The sequence below is a fragment of the Melanaphis sacchari genome, unplaced genomic scaffold (genome assembly GCF_002803265.2).
Source record: "Melanaphis sacchari strain LSU unplaced genomic scaffold, SCAv2.0 Contig8_pilon_pilon, whole genome shotgun sequence".
In the NCBI taxonomy this organism is placed as follows: domain Eukaryota; kingdom Metazoa; phylum Arthropoda; class Insecta; order Hemiptera; family Aphididae; genus Melanaphis; species Melanaphis sacchari.
The window spans coordinates 4,498,289-4,519,317 of NW_020271635.1; the positions used below are offsets into that span (position 1 = coordinate 4,498,289).

The 21,029-nt window shown below is 25.6% G+C and overlaps 2 protein-coding genes across 3 annotated transcripts; one reads left to right on the plus strand and one right to left on the minus strand.

The window, feature by feature from the left end:
- Positions 1-1,984: 1,984 nt before the first annotated feature.
- On the minus strand, positions 1,985-4,364 carry LOC112602466 (mitochondrial chaperone BCS1). Its single transcript, XM_025350545.1, has 5 exons — positions 3,504-4,364; positions 3,125-3,264; positions 2,624-3,052; positions 2,443-2,560; positions 1,985-2,378 (listed from the first exon to the last, which is right to left on the minus strand). The coding sequence occupies exons 1-5, from the start codon at positions 3,824-3,826 to the stop codon at positions 2,114-2,116; spliced, it is 1,275 nt and encodes a 424-aa protein (XP_025206330.1). The 5' UTR covers positions 3,827-4,364; the 3' UTR covers positions 1,985-2,113.
- Positions 4,365-4,541: 177 nt separating this feature from the next.
- On the plus strand, positions 4,542-15,566 carry LOC112602465 (GTPase-activating protein). 2 transcript variants are annotated; one of them, XM_025350543.1, is made up of 18 exons: positions 4,542-4,770; positions 4,972-5,083; positions 8,417-8,600; positions 11,787-11,999; positions 12,062-12,222; positions 12,294-12,465; positions 12,534-12,682; positions 12,779-12,980; positions 13,060-13,171; positions 13,235-13,341; positions 13,425-13,577; positions 13,635-13,708; positions 13,797-13,820; positions 13,973-14,079; positions 14,156-14,399; positions 14,467-14,618; positions 15,093-15,270; positions 15,376-15,566. In XM_025350543.1, exons 1-18 carry the CDS (start codon positions 4,710-4,712, stop codon positions 15,455-15,457), a joined length of 2,487 nt encoding a protein of 828 aa, XP_025206328.1. In that variant the 5' UTR covers positions 4,542-4,709; the 3' UTR covers positions 15,458-15,566. The 2 variants fall into 2 exon arrangements, with proteins under 2 accessions (XP_025206328.1, XP_025206329.1); XM_025350544.1 differs by lacking the exon at positions 13,797-13,820 and having other exon boundaries at positions 4,543-4,770.
- The last annotated feature ends 5,463 nt before the right edge of the window (positions 15,567-21,029 follow it).

A 21,029-nucleotide genomic window follows, 5' to 3' on the forward strand; every position in this document is an offset into this window, starting at 1 on the left:
ATGTGTATACATTTTTGCTGGGGAATTTAAAAGTGTTCACTATTGGAAGGGTCCATTAATAGAGGTTTCACTGTTTTATTATTTTGATTACAGATTGACAAATAATTTATCATAATATGTGATAACTGATAACACTTTTTTAAAGTTTATATTTTTACTTTTATGTGAAAAAGTATTTTAAGTATGTAAAAATGTAGAGCCTTGCTTAAAATTATACTAATTTTAGGAATTTTGATTATTTTAATGACTAGTCAATTTTTTAAATTAATTGCTCAAGTAATTTTATAGTTTGTTACCTACACATCAATTAACTGTGGAGCACTGTAAACAAGTTGGTAGTATAAATAAGCAATAACTTACAATTAGTCTATACGAAAGGAAAATCTCACTGTATATATCAGGAATGGGCAATTCAAAATTACTAGAGGTCCAATTTTTAGAAAATTAAAATCTAGTGAGCCAGAACATAGAAAAAAAAAAATCATTTAAAATATGCATTTTAATTAGCATTTATTTTGTTTATAATGTGAATTTTTAATTTTAAAATTGTATGATGTAATTTGAAAATTTAGCATGAAGACTCATGGGCCGCCAGTGGCCCATCCCTGATGTATTGTATATAATAATATACATCATAATTAATAATCAATGATAATACTTCTTGCAGCGTAAAAAAAGTGTGAAAAACTATTATTTTACGCATGAATACTCTTTTTCATAAACTTCATTCTTGTAAACTTTAAATAGATCTTGTATATTAATAACTTAAAGTTATAAAACATGGTGAATGTGTACTCATTACTCATATTTTCAAGATTTTTTTTAAAAATTTAATTCAAATTTCAAATGTTTATAAATATATAAAAATTTTTTGAATATTTTTAAAAATTTGTTTTCACGTTATCATTGAAAATAAAAGTATTAATTATACCTTTTTGATTTAACTGTAAAATTGAATGTATAACGTTTGTGTCATCTTAATCATATTTAAATACATACATTTTGTATTATTAATGGTCAATAGAATTTTGATATTCTCTTACTGAGTATTGTAAACAAAAATTAATTTTTAATTTTTATAAACAAAGCTATATTATTATTGACTGTTTTTTTGAACAGATTGTTATTTATTTATACCAGTTAGATTGAATTTTAAAGAGATTAATCATTTTGCGTGATATTTCAACAGTATGTACATTTTTATATCCAAAGAAAATTGATTTTTTTTTCATATCATGTTCTTTTGCCAATTTTTAATGACTTACAATAATTAGTCCGTAAAACATTAGTTGCAAGCACTAAAAGCAATACCAATGAACAATGACATTATAATTATGTTTCATTTAATTTATGAGATATAATCATAACTTCAACAATTATTAAAGTTTTTGAATATATTTTTTAACATAATTTTGAGAAATACTTATTTCAAAGCAGAATATTTTTTTAGAGTAATTGGGTTATAAAAATCGAGTTTTAGTAGTTTGTGAGTTATAAGTTTATTAGTATTTAAAGTTAAGTGAAGTACTGTATTCATTAAATATATGTAGCATTGGTTAAAATATAGACCTAGCATATTATTTAAGAATGGTAATGAAATTATTAATTATGTATAGAAAATGCTAATATAATAATTTGATGAAATTTTAAGTACAAAAACTAGTTTTACATAAAAATTTCCATTTGTTCTAATACCCCATTAGTTTATTAAAATAAAGTATGAACTGGAAATTTTATATTTTTGACTCCTTGACTCTAATAACATACTTATTTCTTTATTTCTTCATTTTTAACTTTTAGTTAATTGTATTGAATAATATGTTCTCTAAATTATGTATCTTAACTGTCTAAATGATAAATATTCTATTTTAAAATACTTTTTGGACGGTGTTCATTTAATTTTATTGTTACTGATTAGAATTAATACAATAAAATAAAAATAAATATAGTTTATTTTACTATCATTACAAAATTAAATATGCGTTATTTATTGTTAACAGGCTCTTTCTTTATAATTTTTTTTTTAAACTATAATTTGATAAATAACACTAATTGAGAACAGATAGGTAACAATAATTGCATAGTTATATAACAAATTTGTATTTATCAATTTTTATGTATCCCAAATTAAATTATAATTCTTAATTAATTCACTGGGAGAAGAGTCTTCTAATAACATAAAATAACCTTGGATTTGAGCCGCACTTGCAGGTTTTCCTGTTTTAAAAACAGTTTCTGCAAATTCTTTAGCATATTTTTCATTGTCTTTATTTTCTAGGAAAAATCGATTGTACATTCGTTCAATTTGCGATTGTGAACAATGACCGATATACTCCTTTGAATCTACTCTACCAGGTCTAATCAATGCAGCATCTAGTCTAAATATAACAAATCAATAAATGATGGTATTTTTATTAAATAAGTATAGAACAATTTGCTTACCTTTCAATGTAATTTGTTGTCATAAATAATATTCTAGCTTCAGATGAAGCAGCCCCATCAAGAGCATTTAATAAGCCACTTAATGTTACCCGACTCAATCCATCATAAGCAGAAGTAACTAAAAAAATTATACATTTTTATTTAATGATTAAGACATTTACAATTATGAATTAAAGAATACCTTGTTTAGATTCATGTCTTCCGCCAAAAGCTGCATCTATATCTTCTAATAATATTATTGTATTTTGAGGAGCAGCAGTCATTAAATAGTTTAATCTATCATCTGTGAGTCCACGTTCACTTAAATTTAATAAACATACACCATATTGCAATTCTCCCGCTAAAGCTTTAATAAAAGATGTTTTTCCACAACCAGGTGGACCGTGCAATAAATAACCTCTTCGATAGGGTATTCCACGTTCAATGTACCAATAAGGTTTGGAAATAAACTTTTGTACATCTTTTAATATTCTTTCAGAAATACCATCATCTAATACAACTGATGTTAGGGGCCTAGGCTTTTGCGGATGTCCAAAAGGACGCCATTCTGACCCCAAAGCGGTATATACAATTGTACGGCCTTCCAATGTTTTTAAAGCCATTTGACGAGCTACCTGACAAAATAATCAAAATCAATTGTAATGTACTAATGTATATAGCAAATGGCTATTTTACATTTTACCTTCTTCTAATATATTAGTGAATAATGACTTATTTGTGCCAAATGCGGTGAGTACAACATTTTCCCACGGAACACCAGCATGTAAATCTAATGATTGTTGTTCCCTAGTTCTTGTTACTTGAATATATTTACCGTTATATCTGAAAAAATGTACTTTATTATAATAGATATCAATGATATACATTAGAATTTAAACAAAGTAGGTACATTTATTTTTAAGCAATTTTATTTTATAATCATAACTACTAAATTTTCTAGCAATTAAGATGAGTGATGATGTACTTAGTGGAACATTACAAATTGAGGTATATTCCAGAAAACTTTATAGTACTAATTCTGGCTATGATAAATGACTGAGAGGATAAGATGTGCAACTAACTCGATTAAATGTACTCCAATGCTGGGTAAGAAATGATACGTGGTGTTCACTCGTCCGGTATCCATTTGCTCGAAAGTTGTCTCTACGCTCAGGTGTTGAGTACGCTTGGCTGCTTTTTGTGTAACCCACAGCAGCACCCATTGATAACTTTTGTCACGGCACGGTACTTCCAAGGTCATCATGAAATTTCGGCGAAACAATACTAGACCAGCAGAGGCGCCCTTGCGCAACACGGCCGCCCCCAATCCGAGCCCGAACAGACCAAAGCCTGCACCGAAGTACGGATTGTCGCCAAGCGTGGATAGTAAATCATTCAGCGGCATTGTCAAACAATAAAATATGAATAATGATAATTACAGATTATTTGAATTATTGTTGAGGACATGGGACACATGCCCAGTAATCACAACAGTTGTATACTAGTACAGCGCCAGAACTAGCTAACAGTACGACCTAAAATTTTAGATTATTGTAATCACATTATCACGAATCATTCATTATTACTCTATGTTCTGGCTTTTAATCACAAACATAATATTAATATCACAGAATAAAAATGTCTGATTTTAATCAATAATGGACCACGACCGTCTGTACGTTCATGACAATGCCCTACCAACACCCGATAACGCACCAAACTTCATTGCAGTCGATGGAAAAGAAAAAAAAATGCCGTCCGCAGTGTTGTCTTAAGTTGCAGCGACGGCCGGCAACCACGGTTCGTCTGACCACCGACCGTCACATTGTTGTCGTTCGGAGGGGAGTCCCAAAATCTGTTTCACACTGTTTCGTTGGAGCGGTCGTGTGGGGAAGTGGTGAGGTCGGCCCGTCCGTCCGGTCGACGGGCGAAGCAGCAGCAGTTTAGGCGGATTGGCCGGAAACGTGTCTTGTTTGGGAACGCCTGACCGACATACGTTTCCGCCCGACGGGAAACCCCGCGCGCCACGGCTTGCCCATAATCTTCTTGCCGTCTTCGTTGCACTATCGTTCCGTCAGCGTCGCTCGCTCACACGCGCGCGCGCTTGTTCACCCGTCCGTCCTGTCCCCCGAGCATTTCGCATGAATGGGAACGCTTTTCGGAAGGAAGGACACAACTAACACACACATACACACACACACACACACCGAGAAACCATGAATCAATTACTTTTTTGAATGAAACGTCGTTGATGAATTGGCGGTGGACGTGCACCGGGTTTGCGCGAAATGACGATGGCCGAGGGTAAGCCAAACTTCAGGGTCGTGGAGAGACTAAAGATCAAAATCGGTGAGTGGTATATCATAACATTACGTCCGTTGTTTCGTGTCATGTATTCGACATGGGTGTTGGGAGGGCCATCTTTTCTGGTGCCCGTGTCGATGACTCTCCCTGCGCGTTACCTTACATGTAAATACATCAATGGAGACCTGTTAACCTCCGAAAAAATAGTTATGAATGACCGAAGTGTTGTTGTTGTTTTGAATGTAGGTGATGCAAAGAATTTGGGCAAGGGACATTCGTCACTCAGAGACGGACATTGCACGATTACACTTGACCAGGAAGAAATATTCCGTACAGCTACTATTGAAAAAGCGATTGAGTGAGTACATCTACCTTACCGATTGTTTGCATCTTATTAATTTTTTGGTCATACCTATGTACTGTCGACATGCCTTTGTAATAGAAACCGCTGGTACACTGGGTCGTGCAGGATTTTATTCTGTTTAGTAATGATTCCAGATACTTTTTGAATAAGAGATTTACTATTTATTGCCCAATAAGTAATAATGAGTAGTGGATAATTCACTGCATTACCTATATTATGCTTTAATGTATTACGTATATCTATTTAATATAGGTAAACTTTATACATTTTTTTTGAAAATAAGATTTAATTTTAATAAAATAAAATTATATTTCAATTTATTATTGGTTATTAAAAAAAAAAAATATTAGATTTTATTTCATGAACATGAAACAAATTAATACAATTTTGATTGAATTTAATTAACAAATATTTTAAAATTGAATGTTTAATTGGATCTACTTTATTATGGTGTGCACCTAAATATTATTCATAATTGGTTTAATTATTTATTATAGTGTTATTTTAAATATTTTTTTATGTCTACTTATTATGTTTCTGCTATGATATCTAGTTGTATGTGCTATTATAGTTAATCAAACTAATTTCATCTATTTTATATTTAATATAAGAATAAACAATTAAGATAAAATTAATACAATATTTAAAAGTTGAATTTAAGATCGATCCATTGTTACCATTATGTGATTAGAGATCAACTTTATTTATATCATACTAATAAGTAGTCACATAAAAAATGATTTAACATTTTAAATTAAACTTAAATACTTACTTAAAAATTTTAGATAATATTTTACCTACCTTTTTTTTGAAATTGGAGTTAACATTTATTTACCACTACCTATATGTGTAATTATGGATGCAGATGATAGCGAGATAATACCTCAAAGGCACGTATTTATAATTTGAATGGCACGTGAATATATTATTGACATTATAAATATTTGTTTTACAAAAATATTAATTTTATGACTATGTAAATAATATTTGGGTAAAGTATGTTAAATAAGATGATTGAGGTAGCGTTATAATTTATCATGATATATAGCTCTTAAATACAATTTAATATTTTTATAAAATATGATAAATTAGTATTTTTTTTGCAATATTCTTATTTAACTACTACTATGCCCTATTAAATTATTTCTCAGTCAGTGGTCTACTATATTCTATTTAATTTAACCACTGAAAGAGACATATTTTTCAATAACGTTCATTGTTAAATTTAATTAAAAATAAAATATTCATTTGTTTGTATAAAATAACTGATAAAATGATATACATAATCAGTAGTTTAAATAATCTATACATTTATGTATAATATACTTCACTAAAAGTGCAATCATTATATTTCATTTGTTTTACATTTTTAATATTCTTAATAATTACTAGAAATAAGTTAAATTATTATGAATAATGAATATATTATATACCTAGAGTTCAGAGAAATTTTTGGAATCCTCCATGTTAATTAGTATGAGAATCATATTCTTTAATGAATTTAACTAAATTAGAGGTGGTGGTTGTTTGGGCAAAGGTAATAATTTTATCATATTTTGATACTATTTTGTATCATTTGGATGAGTGAAATTATTTTTTGACTAGATTACTACCTACCTGTATAATATTATTAATATCTATGCCAATATTTTTTTTTAAAATAGGATTTATTGTTAATTATTTATATTTGATATGATTTTGTTTAATTAATTATTTAGTGTATAATTTATATTACAAGCATTTGCATACTACCTAAAAGGTATTTTTAGTTGAATAAACCTTCGCCTAAACGGTATATATATTTATTTGTCCAAACAGACCATTTTTAGGTCAATTCTCCCAATCAGTCTACGCCCTAAATTAGTACTTAACCTTTACTTTGTATTTCTACTATATTCTATTATTTTATTTTATTGTTTTATTAAATCTAGTTACCTACATTGTTTTAGTTTTATATTCATATGTTATATAAAATTTTATGGGTGAAAATTAATTTTGTTTTGAGTAGGTATCAAGAGTATTGCAATTTAAAAACATTTCATAATCATGTAATAAATATTTACCATAAACTAAGTACATTTTATAATATTAAAATTTTGGCAAGGGTGATAACACAAGTATCTAAATAATTTTAACTGTGGTATATAATTTGGCAAACTACTAAGACACATTTACTTGGGAATTCACTGGCACTGTTTGTGCAGAATAACATAAACAATTTTTAGGTAAACTTATGAATTCTTTTAAATGTTAAATTAGTTTTTACTTATATTTAGTTGAACAAGTTATGTTTTGAGAGATATTAATTATTTTGAAATGTATTTTATAATTAAAACAATTTATATTTATTTTAATTGAAAGCTGAAAAAATAAATTTTAATTAAAATTGATTGATATTTGTGTTGTATGTGGTTTTTATACAAAAGAGAAAGATCTCTATCAAATTTAAATAGCCTAAAAATAAACTCATAACATTTTGATTTTTTTTTGAAAAATAATTAGAATAATTAAATCTAAAAATAAAATTAATTTATGTATGATAAAAGAATAAACTTTGATGTGATAATAATAAATAATGTATATATCTTTGGTTATAAAAACTACCTATTTAAAACCATTACTGGATTCTTTATTTTTATAGTATGATCACATTTTGCTTTTTGTGTTTAAAATATAGATAATAAATATTTTTTATTTTCTATAAAAAAAAAAAAGTAATAAGTTAAAAATTAAGTTTTAAGTAGGTAATTACTTATAATTAATGAAAACAATTTTTTTTATTATTAAATTGAGATAGAATGTAAAAATAATATTTATGACATTTTCTAAATGGTAAATTAAATTTAGTAGAATTTTTTAATTACTGCATTTATATTAAATGGTCATTTAGATAATATATTAAAAAGTTGTTGTTTGGTTTTAAAATATTAATGTAAGTTACAGTTAGGTGGGTTCTTTGTTTCATTATTCACAGGAGAATTTTTAGAATATTTAAGCTACTAAAATGTCCGTTTTTAGAAAATAGTCTAAAAATAACAAAAATCATATTTTGATTTTTACACTGTTCTATTGAACAAATAATGTAATGACAATTTAATTTCTGCGATACTAGTATTCAGTACCAACCTAGTTAAATATTCCCTCTTTTCATAATTATTTTCTACAATATATAATATAAATCACCTTAGGTATAAATACAAAACTGATTTTATGGTAGTATACAATATTTTATTTCTACAATATTTTTAGTTGTTTAATTATGTATTTATTTTTAACATATAGCTTAATCAATATTATTATTATTCATATTTTTATTTTTATTTTTAGTCCATTTTGGGGTGAAGAATTTGAGTTTGAGATACCTCGTCGTTTCCGTTACCTTGGTGTATGTGTTTATGAACGAGATAGACCATTAGGAAGAGTAACTGTCCGAAGGGACCAATTAACATCATTTAATGACAAGGATCACTGGTTTCCTTTACGACCACTGAATGTTGAATCTGAAGTACAGGTATTTAATTTTATTATTAATAATATATCTAGATTATAGTGTATTATAATGTAGATTTAATTTATTATGAGCTCTATAGAATTAAGTGTATTTAATTGCAATGATAAACTCCTACACTAAAATAAATTAATGAAGACTTAAAATAACTGCTATGTGTAGGATATTATAGAATCTATATTACTTTATCAATACCAACAAAAATAATTGCATGTTATTAAAAAAGTTAATGAATTTATACAATCCATTATTTCAGAAAGTTGATTCACTTTTAATATTTACATTTGTGTTTATGATTTATCTTGATTAGTTAATTTGTAGCTAAACATTGTAATAAACATGAAAAAGTTATGTCTACTATAAATATTTATTGTCCTTATCTAATAAGAATCTTAATACAAAAGAACCAATTTTTGGTTCTACATATTATAAATTTTTATGTGATTTTGTACAAGTTAGTATAATCTCATAAGTTATATTTTGAGATGTATTGAGATAATTGAGAGTATTGTTCTCTATTGTATTGAAATTTATAGTTCATAGCTGCATAAAAGCATATTTTTGGACAAATAGTCAAACTATGATAGTTTTTATTTTTATATTTCACTTTGCTAATCTTTTGTTTGCATTAGAATATGTTGTTTTTGTTAAACATAAAATATTTTATGTATAAAAATAAAATTAATATAGTTAATAATTGTAATCCTTCATTGTAATCTGTTCACGGTTGGGCAAATTAACCATATATTTTTATATAATGAGTTGAAATAGAAAAATTAAAGTTAAGTTTAAAATTACTTTTTTTTTTCAATTTATAAAAAATACGGGTTAATAAGAAAAAAGTAACTGAATTTAGTTGAAATCACTTGTTTATGTAAAAAAAAAAAAAAATTAGAATTATTAATTTTCAAGGTTTACAGATTGCATAGTAATTTAATATAGGTTTTATAATTAATAGAAAAGTTGAAATCATATGTGATTAATGATGAAATTCAACAAAACAATTAATGATATATTTTTTTACCTAAAGCCTGCAAATTTTTCCTTTGTAATGGTCAAACTTTTTTAAAATTATTTTAATAATTCATTATTAAAATATAATTATTTACACATATAATATCAAGTATTAATTAATAGAAAGAACAAAATGTTTAACAAATCATACTATTTTATTATATTAATTAATAATAGTCAATGTAATATCAATATTAAAAGTAAACATGCATTAACTTAACATTAATTGTCAACAAGACATCTATGCTATGGTTATTTACCTAATAGTGTTTGAATTAAAGGGAGGGAATGAGTTTCTTTGAAAAAAAATGTTTTTTACATACTTCTTATAATTTTACCTTCGTTTATCAAACCTTTAAATATTCAGGCATACACATTTTTTTACACTTTTTAATTTATTCCAAATTTAACCATGTTACTCAAAATTGTTAAAATTTTACTTGTAGTATATAATATTTATGCTTACGTACAAATAAATAATTTTTTTATGCATTTTTCTTTTTAATTAAAAAAAAATATATATAATAATAACTGTTAGTTAATGCTGAATCTACTAATATGTATGGAATAATAGTTACTCCTACAGCTGTCCGGTTTAATATCTGTTATTTATATGTATATATATTATATTTTATAAATATGCAATTTTATTATTATTATTATAAACTATTATGTATTACCTATTTATTAATTACTATACTCTGTATAGTATACAGTATACATAATATACTATAATCATTTGATTATTTGTATTTATTTATGTAATTTTGAACACTATTATGAAATAATAAAAATATTTAAATCGTTCAATTTAGTAGGTGCCTTTTCTGAACACATAACATAGTAATTTATAAATAATATTTAATATTTCTAATTAATGTTTCTTTAATAAAAAAAATGTAAGAATTAAGTATATTTTGAATTCATGGGGTTTATATTAGACTTTTAATCTTGAAATTATTGTATATCATGGAAAATATTTTAACTTTTTAAAGTTGAAGTTATTTCTTAAAAAAAAGTAACTCATTGTAATATAACCTTAATTTTAGTTTTAAATTATTGTAAAATTAAATTATTCATTAATTTTACAGAAAATAAAAGGAACTTGTATATTATAGAATTTAATTTTATTAAACACATATATTATACTTTATGTGTTTTTTTACAACAAAAATAAAATTAATCTGTTGTTCTGTGTAAATTGTGTAGATTGTACATGGTTGTGATTATTTGTATTATTATATTATTATTCATTAATACGTTAACTGCCACATGCTACCTGTGATCCAAGTGATGTTTTATATTGTGAAGCCATTTGGGTTGTCCACTGCCCAAGTTAACATCAATAATAAATGTATATAATTCTTCAAGGCATGGAGACAATAGTATTTAGATTGAACTGTAGTATAGATAAGAAGAATTTAAACATTTAAAAAAAATAAAATACTATGAAATCCTTCAACTGGTTTTAAAAGAATCAGTGTTATTAAAATTGAACAACTGGAGCTATTTTTATAAATGTAAACATTTACGACAGACCATGTAAAATGGTATGTCCTGACACATGTTGATATGACTTAGGTTGCTGGTGGATATGTGACAGTCAATGTGTTAATATGAATGTTATAACTATGAGTTATTTGTAACAACTTATCGATTTAAATAAAAATATGTTATTAAGTTTTTAAAGACACATGATTTATTACCTAATGAACAAATAAGTACCAAAATATAAAAATTAAAAAATTTGTGGTATTTAATTAAAAAAAGTCTTAAAATTAGTAGAAAACGAGATTCAGAAAAAATATTTTGAAAACTTTATATTTGTGATATACTTCCTTTAAAAAGGTGTCAAGCATTTTCTCCATTATGTTAAAAATAAAATTCTTTTTTACGTTTATGGATATAGATAGGAAATTTAAGTAATTTAAATTCTTTTGCATTATAGTAGAATTTTGCTAATACTGGATATTTCTAATAAAAGTATAAAGTAAAAATATTGCATTATAGAAGTAAGAAAATTGTCATTTGTAGATAATATAATAAACCAACCAACATATAATTGCAAATTAACATAGATAAAATATCTATGATAGATACCATGTTATATAAGTATCAACAAAATAAAAAAACTGTTTCATAAGTATGTGTTCATAACTAAATATGTTTGTACAGGGAAAAATTCATATTGAAATAGAGTTTGGCGAAAACCGAGGTAGACTAGATGTTCGTTTGAACGAAGCGTGTGAATTAGCCATTACAAATGGAAATTGTGATCCATTTGCTGATGTTACAGTTCGATATACAAATGACAAAACAGAAACACAAAGAACTAAAGTCAAGAAAAAGACTAATTCACCTGTATTTGATGAAGCTTTTGCCTTTACTGTAATATGTTTAATAACTCAGTTTATTAAGGAAAACTGGTTTCATAATATTTATTATTTTAGCTACCTGGATTAAGTGGAATTCACAAACAGCACATAGCAGGACAAACACCTACTGATTGGGCTGAACTTATAGTTACACTTTATCATGAAATATCTGGTAGTAATACTGTATTTTTGGGTCAAGTAACTATACCATTACAAGGAAGAACTGTTAGTGCATGGTAAGTTAATTAAATAATAATTAATGAGATTAAATATTAAATCTTAATCAATTTTTTTTTTTTTAACATAGGTATTTTCTTCAACCTCGAAATAGAAAGTCAAGTCTCAGGGAAGATCAGGGTTTTAATTATCCAAGCGTAGGATCATTACGTTTAAAAATTCATTACACTGCTGATCATGTTTTACCATCACATAATTATGAACGTCTAAAACATTTACTGATAAATAGTCATGCAGTACTGGTAATTATTTACTTATTTTTTATTTATTGGTAAAACCTTAATAATAAATCATTACATATAAAATTTAGCCAACAACTGCTAGTACTGTATACCTTTTGGGAGAAATTATTCCAAATAAAATAGATTCTGCTCAGCCTATTGTACGTATTTTGCTGCATCATGGACAAATTATTCCGACAATCAAAGCCCTTGCCTATTGGGAAATATCAAAAGTTACGTAAGTAAATTTAGGATATAATTTATGCTTTGATTTAAAGTTATTTTTTTTGTATTTAAAACTTCAAATTTAAATAATATATTAATTTATTTTTAGTGATGCAAATACTATATTTCGTGGTAATTCTTTGGTATCTAAAATGATGGATGAATCAATGCACATTTCTGGAATGAGATATTTACATGAAACTTTAAGACCACCATTGGAAAGGCTTTTAGCAGAAAGAAGACCCTGTGAAATTGATCCTGCAAGAGTTAAAGACACAACAGTTATCAGTCATAATTTGGCAAACTTAAAGGTAAAAAAATATGACAGTATTGACTAATAAATACAAGCAGAAGGAATTTCTTTTTCAATGTGAAACTTTGATTTTTTAGATTTATGTAGAAGATGTATTCAAAGCTATTACAACATCAGCCTTAAAATGCCCTACTGTTATGTGCCAATTATTCCATACACTGAAAGAAGTAGCCATAAAATATTTTCCTGGTAATTTTTGATTATACTTTGGTATATTTTAAAATGTTAATTTTAATTTTTTTTTTTTTTTAGAAAACAAAGAAATTAAGTACTCAGTTGTATCTGGATTCATATTCCTAAGATTTTTTGCACCAGCAATTTTAGGCCCCAGGCTTTTTGATCTCACAAAAGAACAAATTGTATGCTTTAGTTTATCAATGTTTTTGTTGTTATTTTTTATTATGATATATATATCATGTTTTTATCTTTTTTTTTTTTAAAGGATTCTCAAACAAACAGAACTCTCACGCTGGTATCAAAAACTATTCAAAGTTTAGGTAATTTGGTTTGTTCACGATCAAATTTCAAAGAAGAATATATGACATCAATGTATCAATCTGTATATACTGAACAACATGTTACTGCAGTTAGACAAGTAAAAATATTTGTCATAAATAATATTTTATGCTATACTCACATTATATGTTTATAGTTTTTAGAAATTATTTCTGCATCAGCTGGTCCAGAAGAATGTACCCAGGATACTCCCGTAACACTCAAAGAAGGGTAATTATTAATTTAATTATTTATTATTATTTCACTTATGATCACATTTTTTCCCATTATTGTTGTATAATGGTTAAATATATTTTAGCTATCTAAGGAAAATTACCTTTTGGTGAGTAATGTGTGAAGTTATAATACAATGGAAATGTATTTTGTGTCAGGTGATCGGTATTCCATTGTACAAATCTGAAATATAGAATTCTGATCATCTTGTACTTTCATATAAAATATTTATTAATATTTAACTATAATTATTTGCTATAGGATGTTGACAAAACGTGCTCAAGGTCGAAAAAAATTTGGTAGAAAGAATTTTAAACAACGTTATTTTAAATTAACTACACGAGATTTGTCATATGCTAAACAAAAAGGTAGATAATATTTAGTTTTATATTTACAAAAAAGTTCTATTAATATTTAATTGATAATTATTTTGTATTATCTTAGGTAAAGAGTCTCTCTGTACAATTACATTGTCAGACATATTAGCTGTTGAACGACTTCAACAAGAGTCGTTTAATAAAAATAATATGTTCCAAATTATTCAACCAGAGAGAATTTTATACATACAAGCTAATAATTGTGTTGAAGAAAAAGAATGGGTTGATTTATTAACTAAAATGTGTTTCTCAAACAGTAAGCGACTTACCCTTTATCATCCAGCTGCTTTTATAAATAGCACTTGGCTTTGGTAAGTACTATATTGATTATCAAGTATTATATTGATTTTGAATTAAAATATTTATTAATTTTTACAGTTGTAAGTCTAACAATGAAAGAACCAAGGGATGCCAAGAAGTATCAACTTCTGTCGATCATATACAAACTAGTAGTGTTGATGTTGATAGAGAACTCTCTAGAATACATGCACTTTGTGTGACTCATATTGACAGATTTGATAGTGTATTGAGTAAGAATATTTTTGTTATATATACATATATATATAGTATTATAATATTTATTATTTATTTACTATCAGTGGATACATATAGAAGATTAATTGACTTATTTTTCTCAGAATATTTACTTAGAAAAATGTTGATGTGTTATTAATATTTTGATTCTTTTTAATAATATAAAATGATTAACAAAATGAGCTATAAAATTATTGTTGAGAATATTAATTATCTTCTTAGTAATAATACTATTGTGTGTATACAAATTTTAATACTTGTACATTTAATAACATTGATTTCTAAATTAGTTGTAAAAATTATTTTTTCACTTCTCTTTTTTTGATCTTTTTAAATTTTTTTTTTCTTCAAAATAACTTAACATCTAAAACTTGATTAGGAAGGCAACAATTAATTTCAAAATTTTATTATTATGTTTTAAGTTATTTTTTATTTGATCACTTAGTATACATGTTAATTAATATTTATAGAAGCATGCGAGTGTAAAGCTGTATATCCAGGAGATAGATTATGTCTCCCTATACTAATTGAAGACCCAAAAACTACATTTATAACTTTATCTACTTTGCGAGAAATAATATATACATTAGAACAAGAGCATCGAACAGTTTTAAGGACTATTGCTAGAGAAACAAAATATGGCAGCAAGTATGTTTTATTTTAAAATTATGTAATAATTATAAAGCAAATTTAATTTAATTTAAGCAAAAAAGTCTTACTTTATTTTCACCAAATTAATTTTTGTTATTTTAGACAAGCACCAATTGGTGATGATAATTACCTATTACTAGCAGGGCGTAAAGACCTCAGTGCACATCATCAAAAGGTTTGGTAGCATACATTTAAAAGATCCCGTTCGATTTAAAGGGGTAACAAAACAAAACATAAATTTAAATAGATTATTAAAAATCTACATAATTTTTATAGAAACTTAATTCAGTACATTATTAATATATTACTATTAATATTTTATTAATTATTTTAGGCTTATCCTTAAATGTTAAAAATTGTTAATTCTCAAATTTTACAAAAAATTAACCAATAGATATAATGTTGTTATGACATGTATAGTTTTATACACGCTTCTCCATTAACAAAAACCATTGTGCCAACAGTAATTAACACCCTTGTGTTCATATGATAGTATTCATATTACTTAAGTATGTGTATATATATTTTTCATTATTTTTTTTCTTTGGCAGCTTATATTTTTTTACAAATTCTCTATTTCTCTAAATTATTTAAAATTTACCAAATTATTTGTTTAAGTGTTTTATATAGTTTAAAAAACAATTAAATGAGATGAAAAACTTAAAGATTATAATATGTCTGTTATAAAATATTGTAAATATAAGTAAATCGACTCCACATTCCCTTTGTTTTCAATCTTCTTTGTACAAAATTATTATAACATTATTAATGTACAGTATTTATTATTGAACGAGCAGTTTATCCCCATCTTTTTGTCTATTGAGTCGATTGTACATTTTTCTAACACCAACAATGTTGTGATTGTTAATTTTTAACCCGAAACACCAAATTATTGAATTAATGTTTAAGATAATATTTAAATATCGTTAATGTTCTTAAAAAAAAATTACTAAAATAACATATAGACGTGTTAATGTTTGAAATATTCTTAATTTTTTAAGTCTTCCTTATTTTAAATTGTATAATTTTTAGTTACCCTAACAATTTCAAACAATTTTCTTATTTACAAATAATATCATATAATATAATATATAAGAATGTATTTATTTTTATTTTTTATTATACATATTTTTTTTTTTACTTGAATTTAGAGTGTATAACAATTTGTTATTAATTTCATGTCAAATATATAATTAATTAAAGCATTTATTATCATTTTAATAGTACAAAATATGATTTTATATTTATATATATTTATATATATATATAAAATATTTTCCGAAGAAGAAAACTCCACTATTATTATATTAATATTATCCTTTTAAATATATAATTAATTAATAATTATGCAATATGCATACATGTGTTCATGTAATGTTGCTCCTGCTTTTAGTTTTCTTGTAAAAAAGTAATTTAAATAAAATTATTAATTTAGCATTTATTTGGTTGTTTTTTCTTTATCCTATAATATGCCATAAGAATTTAAGTATTTGGTTAAAATTAAGTATTTAGTATAAATATTATAAGTAAATTAGTAAATTTACTCATATTCATTTTATTTAAAGTCTCCAAAACAACTGTTAATTATAATCAATGAATTAGTTATGATAATCTGATCAACATGTTTTGAAAAACTGAAAAATTATTATCCTTAAAAAACATTTGTGAAATAGAAATATACTCAGTGTCATTTATCCAAGTTTTACTGCAATTAAAAAAAAAAAAAAATTATTCTATGCAAATCTTTGTCAGATAGCTAGTAAATGGGTAGTTTTAAAGCTCATGGAGTTGGATTTATGAATGATTTTATTTATGAAATCTAACCTAACCTTATGGGATTGTAAAATTTAATACATTTAATATCAATGTAAAAATACAAGGCGTGTTTAATAAATACCCAGACTTAAACTAATACAAAAATACATTTTATGCTATCGGTAATGTCATACCAAAATAAACTGGAAATAATGACCATTATTTCAGTACCTATATATATATTTATATATATGTATATAATAATAATCATTATATCAAATCTGTCATGGACCGTGCAAAGTTGATCGTTATGTATAAAATCGCGATTTCACGATGGATAATATTACAGAGCAACGCGCACGTATTAAATTTTGTTTCAAAATTGGTAAAAATGGTATAGAAACTTTTGAATTGATTAAATTGGTTTTTGAAGATGTTTCACTAACCCGTTGTGTAACTTTTGACTGGTTCAAACGTTTTAAAGAAGGTCGGATATCCATTGAAGATGATTATCGTCCTGAGCGTCCATCAATATCAAAAACAAATGATACCATTAACTCTTGTTTGAAACAAAATTAAGTAGGTACAACCGAAGATTAACTGTTAGAGAAGTAGCTAATGAAGTTGGCATATCAATTGGTACTTGTCATTCAATTTTTTATTAGATGAATTAGATATGAAAAGAGTGTCCTCAAAATTAGTGCCAAAATTGTTACTGAAGAGCAAATGGAATATCGCATTGAAGTGTGATTAAAATTAAAAACTCGGGTTTCTAATAATCCAAGTTTTATAAAATCAATTATTATGGGTGTTGAAACATGGGTTTATGGATATGATCCCGAAACTAAAGTTCAATCATCGCAATGGAACACCGTAAATTCACCTCGTCCAAAAAAATGTCATCAGGTTCGGTCAAATATCAAAGTAATGCTCATTGTTTTTTTCGATTTTTTGGTTTAGTCCATTATGAGTGTACTTACAAGTCAGGCAATAAATCAAGTATTCTATAAACATGTACTAGAAATATTAAGATAGAGTATGTCGTAAAAGGCCAGAAGCGTGAAAATCAAAGTTGTGGTTTTTGTTCCATGATAATGCACCAGCGTATTCAGCACTTTCCATACGTGAATTTTTTGCATCTATAAATATACCAGTGGTACCTCGCTCACCGTATGTATTTACCTGATTTGGCTCTCTGTGATTTTTTTTTTTATTTTTGAAACTAAAAAGTACCCTCAAAGACCACAAATTCGAAGATGTTATTGAAACTATCCATAACGTGATATTAGGTAGAGCTAAAGGCTATAACTATGGAAGAAATTCAAAGGTGTTTCAAAAAATGGCAAGACCGTTGGAAGCATATTGTACGTGGTTTGTAAGTTTTAAAATAATTTTTAATTAATCTTGTCTGAGTATTTATTGAACACACCTCGTATTAGCTTTCTGTAAATATTTCTTAATGATTTATTGAAACTACGAGTTATAATTAGTATTACATATAACTCTCTTTGATAATATTGATTGAAGTATGGTTTTTTACATACATTTTTGTTATGCATCTTAAAAAAATTAAGTTGCTGATAAAAAAATGTATGTTCATCCATGCCCAAACGTCCAATTTTTTTTTTAAACGCTCAACAAATTTTTGTTTTCCTTACTCTATTAATGGCAATTAGGTGCACATATATTTTTTATCGTTTATATTGTCTATATTTACTATCTCAAGTCCAACTTGGTAATTATGGATACTAAATTCATTAGTAAATTTAGTATACAACTAAGCTCATAAAACAATAATTTTTAGTTGTTTTTTATACAGTTTGTACAGTGTACATTATAAACATATTAATGTTTATTTAAACGCAATATTTTTTATCACTAATGTGCTAACTTTGATAGTTTGATTTTAACCTACTGTCAAGTATAAATAAAGTAAATATAGATAAATGTATGTTCCTATATTATATCAAGAAATGGAGATCACACTTATTCTATGACACTTATAATTTTTTTAAAATATTTTTAAGTATTATTACACTTTAACTCGACATTTGCCAATCATATTAATATGTTAATGAGGTAATGTCAAAATCATCTTTTATGATTAAATTGTGGTGACTATTTTAGATATAAAAAAATTCATGAAGTCGCACCCATAATAACGCTAAGTATCTATCTAAATAGTTATTTGTTAAACTGAAAAATATAGTTTGAGGAATAAAATATGTTTTAGCCGTTTTAGGAATAGCAAAAAAAAAAAAAAAAAAACTGATATCATGACTTATATGGAAATAGTATTATAAATTAAAAACAAGTAATTTTAATTTGGCGCAATTGATTAGTGGTGAATTATTTATATGTTGGACGTATCCAATGGAAGAGAGACATTTTCTTTTAAAATTTATGAAATTTTATCGTTTATTTAGTCTCTGATGGTTATCAGATTTTCCATATGTGGTGGTTGCTTGGAAAATAATTAATAAATAGTAGATAAAGGTATCTATTCTGATGAGATAATACACATAAAATTTGCGTTTCCATCTAATTAAAATGCCGAATATAACCTCAGCGAACTTCGTCATCACCACCCTTTTAAGAGGTCCCTCAAACATGTTATCACAAACCAACAACATCTTTTAATTATTATTAAAAGTATTTACTTTCAAAGTTTCTACAATATCCTCAATGATAATATATATATTCTATAATAATATTTTGTTTCTAAAGTGGCTAAAATCTGTCCAAAGTTTTAATAATAACAGAAAACATGTAAAAGCTAACTTGATACTGTTGCAGCAGATGCGTAACATTTTAACAAAATTAATAAAATACATTTAATAATGTAAACACACATAATATACTTTGCCCACAAATTTAACGTAATGTACATTACATTGATACTAAAATAATATAAAAATCATTGGGTATTCATATTATTGTGATAGTATGAAATACATGTTAGTAAAATTGCTATACGTTCAATCTTCTAGGGAACCTCAAGAAATTCAAATCTAATTAAATTTCAAGTATTTCAATTAATAACTATTCGTGTCCTTTCTAATGTCCCCTGGTACGTTAGCAATTGTATTCTACATCATGACTTCAGTCTTCAACATACAAAATAATATCTACTTTTACTTCCTATCACTGTAATAAACTTAATAAAAAATACTTCACCTACGTAAACTCTCTTATATCCAAATTTTCTCTTCTCACACATTACCTGAAAATAATTCTCTCCGTTGTCTCAAACGTAAATGGCCACGTGATCTATTAAATAATCTATAATAACTTGTCGATTTACGTTCCCAAAGTTCATAAATTAGAAATAGCGTGTCGACGTGGATGCTCTTTTTCATCACGTTGTTAAGTCTGATACAAATAATTGTTATTATATTGCGCAAACAGATTATAAATGTTTTTAATGAATAAATTAATTTTTTTTAAAATTTTTTACTTTTAAAATTTAATTTTAAGATCACAATGGGGTGTTAATTTAGTATTGCAGGATTCAAATTTGAAAGAAAAAAATTGGCTTAACGTTATTTAGATTTATAACATTACTTTTGTATTTAATATATCATAATGATATTACATAATTTTTTATAGGTACGTTTTGTTTTACATTTAACTTTTCCTTTGATTATAATTAAAAGCAGTTACTGGCTTCGTTTGATTTTGTTTTTAATTAAACATTTATAATTGTCTATTCTTAAATTTATAACTTTAACAAAAACTGGTATTTTTTTAGTGATGAATTTTTAAATGATCAAATTTATTGTTCTAAACACAACTAAGAATAATTCATATTATTAGTTTATTTATTATACATATAGTATTATTGACTATAAAATATATTAAAGTAATTTTTTCCGTCAATTATCAAAAACAAAATTATTATGGTTCTCATGTTGTATATATATTTTATACTTGTGCATATTTGGTAAATTACATCAAATAGAAAATAACGTTACTCCAAAAGTCCAAACGTATTATGTATA

Coding starts and splice junctions, on each gene's coding strand:
- LOC112602465 (XM_025350543.1), top strand. CDS start 4,710: ATGACGATGGCCGAGGGTAAGCCAAACTTCAGGGTCGTGGAGAGACTA. Junction 12,223..12,293: donor GGAAGAACTGTTAGTGCATG/GTAAGTTAATTA, acceptor TTTTTAACATAG/GTATTTTCTTCAACCTCGAA. Junction 14,400..14,466: donor ATAAATAGCACTTGGCTTTG/GTAAGTACTATA, acceptor TAATTTTTACAG/TTGTAAGTCTAACAATGAAA.
- LOC112602466 (XM_025350545.1), bottom strand. CDS start 3,826: ATGCCGCTGAATGATTTACTATCCACGCTTGGCGACAATCCGTACTTC. Junction 2,561..2,623: donor AAGACATGAATCTAAACAAG/GTATTCTTTAAT, acceptor TAATTTTTTTAG/TTACTTCTGCTTATGATGGA. Junction 2,379..2,442: donor ACAACAAATTACATTGAAAG/GTAAGCAAATTG, acceptor TGTTATATTTAG/ACTAGATGCTGCATTGATTA.